This window comes from Musa acuminata, chromosome BXJ2-10 (genome assembly GCF_036884655.1).
Source record: "Musa acuminata AAA Group cultivar baxijiao chromosome BXJ2-10, Cavendish_Baxijiao_AAA, whole genome shotgun sequence".
In the NCBI taxonomy this organism is placed as follows: domain Eukaryota; kingdom Viridiplantae; phylum Streptophyta; class Magnoliopsida; order Zingiberales; family Musaceae; genus Musa; species Musa acuminata.
In genome coordinates, this window is record NC_088347.1 from 23,889,742 (window position 1) to 23,899,600 (window position 9,859).

The 9,859-nt window shown below is 39.9% G+C and overlaps 2 protein-coding genes across 2 annotated transcripts; both read right to left on the reverse strand.

Moving 5' to 3' along the window:
• Positions 1-3,132: 3,132 nt before the first annotated feature.
• Positions 3,133-3,774, reverse strand: LOC135625687 (jacalin-related lectin 19-like). Its single transcript, XM_065130775.1, has 2 exons — positions 3,592-3,774; positions 3,133-3,384 (listed from the first exon to the last, which is right to left on the reverse strand). Exons 1-2 carry the CDS (start codon positions 3,772-3,774, stop codon positions 3,133-3,135), a joined length of 435 nt encoding a protein of 144 aa, XP_064986847.1.
• Positions 3,775-6,048: 2,274 nt separating this feature from the next.
• On the reverse strand, positions 6,049-6,679 carry LOC135625688 (salt stress-induced protein-like). Its single transcript, XM_065130776.1, has 2 exons — positions 6,440-6,679; positions 6,049-6,303 (listed from the first exon to the last, which is right to left on the reverse strand). Exons 1-2 carry the CDS (start codon positions 6,677-6,679, stop codon positions 6,049-6,051), a joined length of 495 nt encoding a protein of 164 aa, XP_064986848.1.
• Positions 6,680-9,859: the final 3,180 nt, after the last annotated feature.

The following is a 9,859-nucleotide window of genomic DNA, read 5'->3' on the forward strand; positions in this document are numbered from 1 at the left end:
ACCACCCTACCGCATGCCCCCGCCAGAGTTGGCAGAACTCAGAAAGCAGTTAGGTGAACTGTTAAGCGGTGGTCTCATCCGCAGCTCAAAAGCACCTTTCGGAGCTCTAGTTCTCTTCCAGAAGAAACAAGATGGGAGCCTCCGATTATGCGTCGACTACCGAGCCCTCAACAAAGTAACAGTGAAGAACAAGTATCCCATCCCGCTCATTGCGGACTTGTTCGATCAATTGGGCAAGGCGAAGTATTTCTCAAAACTCGACCTTCGGTCGGGATATTGGCAGGTGCGCATTGCTGAAGGCGACGAAGCAAAGACTACTTGTGTGACCAGATACGAAGCAAAGACTACTTGTGTGGTTTTTAGTGAATGAGTTTTTGTGCATCAATACAATGAACACCTTTTGAGATATCTACGATTTTTATTTTCTATTCTTCTGCTATGTATGTGATGTCACCCATAGATTTTCCTACAAACGATGCTCCTTAAATCATAACATGATCTTTCTCTCCACGCTCACCATAAGGCTACACCGTGATCAAGAAGGGGTCGGCCCTTCTTGTTGTCCACATGCCCCAAACAGAGGTTGTCGACTAAGGGGGAGAGGAGAGGGAGGAAGAAGTAAACTTATTTGTGACAGATAGAGGCACACATGAAATAACATCTTTTACCTTATATCCTCAATCAATCTATTATTTGAGAATTAATCACGGTTTTGGGTAACTGATCTGATTGCATGATTTGAGCATTTGATCGAAGGAAATCTCTTCCTCAAAACTTGTATAAATACTCATTACCTCATTGAATAAATTTCACCCCTTTCACAACATATTACTTTATTCTACTTGTATCAGAGTTCTTGTTGTCTCTAGCAAGACTTTTCCTTTCCTGCTGTCTAGCGACAACAATCCATCTTCTCTGTTGATCTGCCGTTGTCGGTTTCCTTCTATGCTCGGCGATCCATCTCATAAGCCAGATCTCTCGTAATATGTCAATTTCACTCTTCTGCTTGGTAATTTTTCCTAGACCACGACATCTTGCTCGGTGACCTGTTGTCTTCATTGTCATTGCTGTGACTTCAGTCGCCGAAGGCTGCACTCCCCTTGATTAATCCAATGTCTCCCCTTCCTCTCTTCCTTTCTACCTGTCGCCAATGCCCCTGTACTCTGCCTTATTCCAATCATCTTCCTCCCTTCCTCGTTGCACCGACAGCCTCCTTCTCTTTCCTACGTTGATGTCTTTCCTTCTCCTCCCTGTGCCGATAGCTTTATCTATAGCATCCATTAACCCTCGCGGCTAGTGTCGTCTCCCCCTTCAATTCGATGTGATCGCCCGCCAACTTCTAGATAGCCTCCTCCACCCTCTTCCCCACCAGTTTGTCTAAACCCCAACTTCTTCCTCTATATATAAAAGCCCGTCTTCCCCATCACATCTCTCCATCTCTTCTTTATCGAGCTCTGCTTTGGATGAACCGATTGTCGTTGTTGCAGATAGCCACCCCAACTATCAGCAACTTCTCTAAGTTGCTACTTCTCTGCGGGTTTGTTCATCGCCTCCTCAGATCTACTGCTACTCCATATCGCAACTCCTCACTACTGTTGCTCCTCCTTCAGTGGCTACAATCCTCTAGTCATGAGTAGACCTCCATTGAGTTCTACAATAGCATCGAGAAGAAGAAAGTTGCATGGTAGGAGGTCGAGCGCTCCAAATTCCTTATTGCTCATGCAATTGGGAGAGACACATCACCATCGCCCACCTCTCCTATGACGTCAAGTTCTCTAATGCTGTCGAGAAGAAGCAGGTTGCCCAGTAGGAGGTCGAGCTCTCCAAATCCCCTGTCGCCTCAATCCATCCTTGGAGCAAATTTGAGTGTTTCTCTCATTGCCATATGCTTGGCTTGTCTCGTCAGCGGTGACGAATCCTCAACCATATGCTCTTGTGCCCTCAACCTCTTCGCTCGATATTCGCCAGATTCGTTCATATTTTAAGCACATCTTTATCATCTACGTTCGACGCTCTAATTATTATTTTCTCAGGAAATAATAGTTCTTCTCAGCATACAAGACTTGTATTCATCAATGGTGTGACTCTAATCCCCTTCAAACTATTCAAGGGTGGCAATTATACATCTTAGAGAGCACAATTCTTCAATATCTTTTTGGATATGATATATTAGGCTACATCGATGACTTTCTCAGTTGTTCACCAAAAAAAATCTAAATGCCTAGAGAACCTAGCCCAATAATAAATTATGATCATAAGTTATGGTTACGACAGGATCGTCTTATTCTATAAGCAATTCAAGCCTCAATCACTAGCTTCGTAGCACCACTAATATCTTTGTATAATACTATAGTAGAAGCATTGTCAAAGTTACAAATCACCCTCGTCAATCGCTCTCGCACGTGCATGCTAACTCTCATATCGATTATGATAAAAACAACACAAAAGAGAAGTATTATTATTTATTATATACAAAATATAAAAATTATTATAGATGACTTAGATTTTATAAGTCATCCTCTAAATGATGAAGTTACTATTTATATTCTCAATGGCCTAGGAGACGAATATACGAAACTGACATCAATAATTCATGTATGAGACTCACCGATGTCATTTAAAAAACTGTATAACAAATTGATTGATCATTAATAATATTTAAATGGAGGAAAGAGGATGACATGACCAACTATCATAGCTCAACTCAATCAAAAATCTAAAAAAAAGTACAATAAAAGCAATAATGACATTAACAAAGAATCGAACAAGATGTCTTCTGGATACATGGTAATACGTAGAGCCATCATCTTCTATTACACTATCAATCCTTCAATCATGATGATAACTTTAATCCAAATAGCTAAGTAAATAACTTGTACTAAAACTATTAGCGGCTTTGGCACCTTAACAATCACAATATCGTCAAATAAGAGCCGAGGATTCCATCACGAAAGGCACACCAAGTAATGATAAGATATCAAAGTGGATTCGAAAACATTTCATTATTTATTGAAAGCAACACCGAACACAAGGATAACAACAAGGATAACAACGATGGCAAGAACCATAATAGTAATCGTTGCTTATTTATTACATCATTCCATAGATAGGAACACGAGCCAGTGAATACACTTAGTTGGGCAATGAGCAGTGAATCCCAATAGCGTCAATGGCTGTACCAGCTCGCCCAAAGAAGCCCAGAATCCTACTCCCCTCCTCTAAAGTAAGGGCGAAGGAAGAGCCAGTCTTGTTACCGACACTTATGGATGCACCCTTGTTGGTATCAAGAGTAAGCAACATCACAATTGCATGTCGCTGATAATTGGATAATGCATGAAAGTATCCGGAGATAGAAGTGCAGTACTCGTCCTCCTCAAGGATGATCTGCAAAAAAGGATCAAGGATTTAACGAGAAACAAACAATGGGAAAAAGAAAACTAATATTGCAATGTATTTTCAAGAGAAATTGGTTTGACTACCAAACGTGTTGCTAGAAAACATTCATCTGGTCGAACCAGTTTATATGGTTGGACAAAGACACGAAGTTGATAAGTGTGTATTTATATACACATAGATGTATAGATGATATACCTCCTTGGAAGCGCCGGTGGTGGTTCCACGTTTGTAGGTGTGGGAATTACCGTTAAGAATGTAGGTAATCTCCAACCCCACAATGTTATCTCCGTAATAGATTCGAAGTTTGGTAATGTGGTCGGCTTGTCCCATATCCCACACATTCCCTCCGTTGCCACCCCATGGCCCCACCTTCACCATTCTCCCCTGCGTGCATCAGAATAAACACCACATGTCATCCATCCATCTATGTTGTAGTATACGAGCAAGTGTAGTTGAAGAAGTCAGAAAAGGGATGGAATTTTGAAGACTAACAACGCCACTCACCATATTAGCAGCAACCGAGAATAATGAATGGACGCGCACACTCCCTTGGCGGCAGAAGATGCTATTGCAGGACTTGGTGCTGGGAAGGGCATCGGATGAGGGTATTTATAGCCCACCATTCTAGTTTGGATAAGTTTGAGCTGATGTATACATCAAGGAAGAATTGCACCCCCCACCACCACCGTCCTAAAATCTCACGGAAACGTGAAACATGCATATTCCGTGCTCTTCCTTTTTTTTATTGCTTGCATGCAGTGTAATTAATTGTTTGCTAGGAACGAGATGCGAGGACTTCCGACGGAGTCGGTGAGTAAATATGATAATCTTGAACACGGTGGCCGGATGGTTGAGCCCAACAGCACCACTATCTCCTTCCATTGCCTCAGACGACGAGCTCCATCTACATCTTGTCCTTGTGGATAACCTCCAATTAAAAGGAAACATGGATTTGGTGGTCGGCCGCCTCGTCTCCTTCCTTCAGATGAGAAAGGACGGGTTCCATTGTCCACGGCCTGCCTGCTTAGTGCTTAGAGCCTCTAACTTCTTCGTCTCGTACTTGTCATGACAGAAGCATGCCCATTATTGTCACCAAGGTGAGGTGTGGTTAGGAAAATTATCTATCAAGAATAATCAAATAAATTTGATTATTTCTTATTGACACCTCTAATATTGTTTTGAACATACAAATGCTAATCGATAAAGAATTGTTTTTAAATATAATTTTCAGTTATCTAAGGAATATGAATCCTATTATTAAATGGCGAGGAGCCTGATCTCCTGACTTGATAATATTTTGGTTCACTCTAATGTGAACTATATCATTTATTTCTATCATCATCACTAAAGTTTAAGATTTTTTCGAAGAAAAATAATATATAGACTCTAAAATAAAAATCAATCCTAGCATAAACAAGTATTGAAATAAAGTGTTAGATGTCATATCGAGAGTTACGCGCTCATGCGTATAAAATCTAGTATATTTTGAAGATGTTAGTTAGATGACGAACCGAGTAAATATTTTGACTCTTTATAGCAAGTATACCAAATCAAATCTCATCCTCGCCACTTACATTTGCAAAGAAAAAGAAAAAACATTGTGACAATGGCTGTTTGAATGAGAAAGTATTGGTACAAGAGTTATGGGTTTGTATTTGAATACAAGTTACATTAGGCCCTAGAGAACTCAAAATGAGATCCTTTATGCTCACACTACTCGTTCCCCAACTCTTCTTTTCCATAAAATCATGACATGCATTTTGGCTAATGACAGGGTTCATAAACTTGAGAGATCTATTCAACATATAAGTTATATATAAATTGAATGGACAAAATCTTGTCAAGGATGGTTCAAACTAAATTGTGAATTGTGATGGTTCCTTTAATGGAATAGATGGCGATATGTTTTGCATGATTTGCTCGCCATATTATCTTTATTGGTGGTAGGTAAATATAATAAAAAGGCATTACGTCATATGAAGCGTCGTGGTGATCTAGGAGGGTTTGAATGCGATTTCACGAAATGATGATTTTTGGCGTATCATCATAAAATCAAATTTTGAATTCATCGGACAAATTCATTGCAACTTTATTGTACCATGGACACTTCACGGTCACTGACATTAAATATTTGTTACATAATTTCGAAGACTACGAGTTTATACATGTACATAAGAAGCAATCCAGGTGGCTATTCGGTTGGCCAATCACTCTGGAGTAATAAAATCTTCCTCATTTTAAAAGAAGGGAGTGACCCATGGAATATTTTATGCTCGTTGATTGGATATCCGAGAATAAATAAGTATTATTCATTCTGAAAATTTATTATTATTTTTTATTTGGACAAAAAAAAAAAGACTTACATTACCCAAATCAAATCATCAGGCATATCACAAGAACGGCTTCCACAATGATATATTGTTGTTCATATGTACGCGAAATGACATCAGGAATGCAACCACCGATTGGATTCAGCTATCATCATGTCGTCAATTAGCGTACAATAACCAGTGGACCCGTAAAATATTTCTTGTTTTATTCAAAGAAACACAACGACGACGACGACGACAATTTCTGCCACTTATTTATCGCCCCAACCAAGCAGATACATTGCAGCAGACTAAGACACAGACACCAAGACGTGACGTGTGTTTAATTTGGTATAGTGCAGTAAACTCCGATTGCCTCGATGGCATCGATGGTAGAACCTTCACGTCCGAAGAAGCCTAGAATCTTACCCTCATCCTCTAGATTTAGGGAGAAATGACTGCCAATCGAATTGCCGGCGCTCACAGAATTGCCCTTGTTGGTCTCAAGGGTAAGTTGTGTTATGAAAACGTCTGTCGTCCACATCGTCTTGAAATGTCCAGAGATGAAAGTGAAGTATTCGTCCTCCTCTAGAGTAATCTATACAAGCAATCAAAGATGTAGTTAGACATAAACCACCAAAAAATAGTTAGGGAATTCGCTAGTATCCTAGGAATAATTAATTGTAACCTTTGATCAATAAATACTAAACGCATGTTTTCAGCTTTGACAGTACCTCATTGTACTGGGGTGCATCACCTCCGACGTGGATGGTCTTCTTCTTGCCGTCGACGGTGAAGGTGAAGTCAAACGCGAATACGGCATCGTTGTAATGAATTTTGACGTTGCTAATGTGATCCGCCTGTCTCATATTCCAGGTTTTGCCGCCGTTGCCACCCCATGGTCCTTGCTGGAGCACGCCCGCCTGCAACCGCACCGGCCGCCAGCAACGAAACCACCACCAAATTAGTACCATATATAGCAACAAAAGATATATATACAGGCAGGCATGCAAGCATGGCCTGCCCCAAATTAACACACAAGAAAATCTATGAAGATTGCAAGAAATGGAATCAAGCATCGCACCATTATCCGACTTGTATGAACTACTTCTGCGGAAGATATTAGTATGTAATGCAGGTATGAATGCGCTTGAAGAAGAAGAGCAACGAGTGGTGGTACTTATAGCCCTGCAGCCCTGAGTTTGGATAAGTACGAGGAGGCAGTGGCCCTTTTGCTTCGATGCCTGCCAACAGATCTCGCGCGTAGGTAAGCAAACAAACGTGAGTTTGGTGCGCGAGAACTGATGGATACACACGTTAATGCGTCATCCCTCCCGCAGTACATCAAGACGTATAATCCAAAATGAGATCCTTCCTTCTCCCATGCATGAAACGTGAAACATGTTGTGTAGCAAAGATTACGTCTTCTCCTATATGAAACGTGAAACATGCGGAAACAAGTTACGAGGACTGCGAAGAGAGCCGGTGCATCGTACAGACAACCTTATCTCTTTCCATTTCCTGAGAGGGCGACCTCGAACCTCCACATGCTGCGCATCTCGAGCCTCAAACCTCGACTTCTCCTTGCCGTTTGGCATATGGACATGGCACTTCCGAAAACAATTGAGACTCCGCGTCCCACAGATCGAGATGAGCAGATTATGTCATGCGAGGTAGGATTCGGTAACATGGTTGGATATACTAATTTTACATTACATGAGATATGCATGCATATCCGACCAACTTACTTTCTCACAGTACAGTTTGGATGGGAATTCAACTTCGAAACTTAATCTTCCATGCTGATCATGTGGCGTCCTTACAATGCGGCGATTAAATATAGACCGAGCAATTTTCCATTTTCTATTTTTTCTGAGACTTATGATATAATATTTTAATGGTTGATATTGAAGGTGTATCCTATCAAAACATAGATGAACCCTACACATATGTATAATTTATCAAAAAATAGATATTAATGTGTTATGTAACCAATAGCGAGCCGGGAAAAGCTTGTGTACGTACACGGGAGGAGCACAAATTCTTCATCTCATTACCGACTCTTTTTCAACATATTCATTTGAAACATCATCATTTGTGGACACATTATGATCATCCTATTCCTACCCCGAAGAGTTATCATATATGATGGGGGAAGAAGTAAACTAATATATGATAGAAGATCATGATCGAGGCACACATGGAATAATATCCCTGCTTTCTTATATTCCCAATCAATTGATGATTTGAGGATCAATCATTGATTTGGGCAACTGATCTGATTAGTGATTTGAGCATTTGATTGAAGGAAATCTCTTTCTCAAAACCTATATAAATACTCAGCACCTCAGTGAAAAAAAATCATCCCTGTCATAATATATTACTCAATTCTACATGGTATCAAAGTTCCTGTTGTCTCGAGTAAGACTTTTTTGCTTTCTTACTGTCTAGCGACAGCAAGCCCTCTTCTTTGTTGATCTATCGGTGTCGGTTTCCTCCTCTGCTTGGTGATCCATCTCCCAAGTAAAATCTCCAATAGATCTGTCGATTTCACTATTCTAATTGGTAATTTTTCTATGACTATGACATCTTGCTTGGTAACCTGTTATCTTTGTTGTCATTTCTACGACTTCAGGCATCGAAAACCATGTTGCTTTTAACGAATCCGACGTCTTCGCTCCCTCTCTTCCTTTCTATTGGGAAATCTTAATATAGCATCACATGCATAGTGAAAAACAAAACCAAAAACCTAGATATTCTAAAAAAAAGAAAATCTAGTCATTATGCGAAGATTGATGCTTGAGAAATTGCAAAACCGAAAAATCTACACGTCATGTGTTAGATATAATACATGGGGAGATCGTATATCCCTGTAAAATTTCAGATTCATAGGATAGGATAAATGAGATCAGTTGTCCTCTTCTCTAGCAATGATTTGCATAGCAGAAGGGGCGACGATGCTAGTCACAGTTATCCTGCAAGCCAATCAAATGATGACACGTGTGACATGACATGCACCCTTTTTGCTTATTGTTATTATGGTATTTTTTCACTTTATATTGCTTAATGCATAAATATATTTTGATATTCATGGATCTATGCAATGAGAGTCGGATCGTGATGAGATCATAATAATTAGACCGATTTACCTTTAAACACAAACTCTAAATAATCTTGGTTATATGTTACTCGAGAAGGACATCATGATAATTGGACATACTGGTGTGCTGTATACCCATCCATATGAAGGAGGTGACTAGTCTCATAGCTGCTCGTGTGAGAACACTAGGGCTACAGAGCAAGTGCTTATATTTTTACTACTTGATCCATTAATATATTATGATTTCCATCGATCTATGTAATGGGAATCAGATCATGATTAGATCACGATAATGAGATCGATTCACCTTTAAACACAGATCCTAAATAATCATGATCATAGGTTACTCAGGATAGATATCGAGATAACCGAACAGATTCGTATGCTATATACCCATCTATATGATGGAGGCGACTAATGTCATAGCCGCTCATGTGGGGACACTAGGGCTACATTGTACGTGCTCATTAGAGAATGAGTTTACTGATTGATCCGTTCACAGAATGTTGGATGGTTGATGATACCTTATTGTCAAACAGTGATTCTGTCATCCAAATAGTGTACTTGGTCCTTAGACTTGAGAAATCTAATATGTCCTATATGAGTACTCCACTCTTTGATACCAGACTTGTATGTTTTGAAGCTCTAAATCTAGCATAATTGGTCATCTGGAGTGGTAGACAATCTTACGAGGGCTATTGATTGTCGATAGAGGATCGTCCACTCTTGGTATCATGAGAGGAATATACCATATGTTCTTGCTTAGAAAAATCCTTGGCCAATGTCATTAGGATTGAGAGAGAAAGAGTTCTCCGGAAGAATATGATTAGAGCGAGACTCGAAAAGAAATCGTATGGGCCTGATAGCACCATGCCCGGTATACGGTCTCAAGGATATTAGATAAATAAGAGACTATAGGTACACTATAACTAAGGATAGATTGGTCCAAATATTGGATTACCTTATATCATCTATGGACTATGACATAGTGGCCTAGTACGTCCGCAGTCGATGAGTCGATTGAATTATTATAGAGATAATAATTCACTGAGCC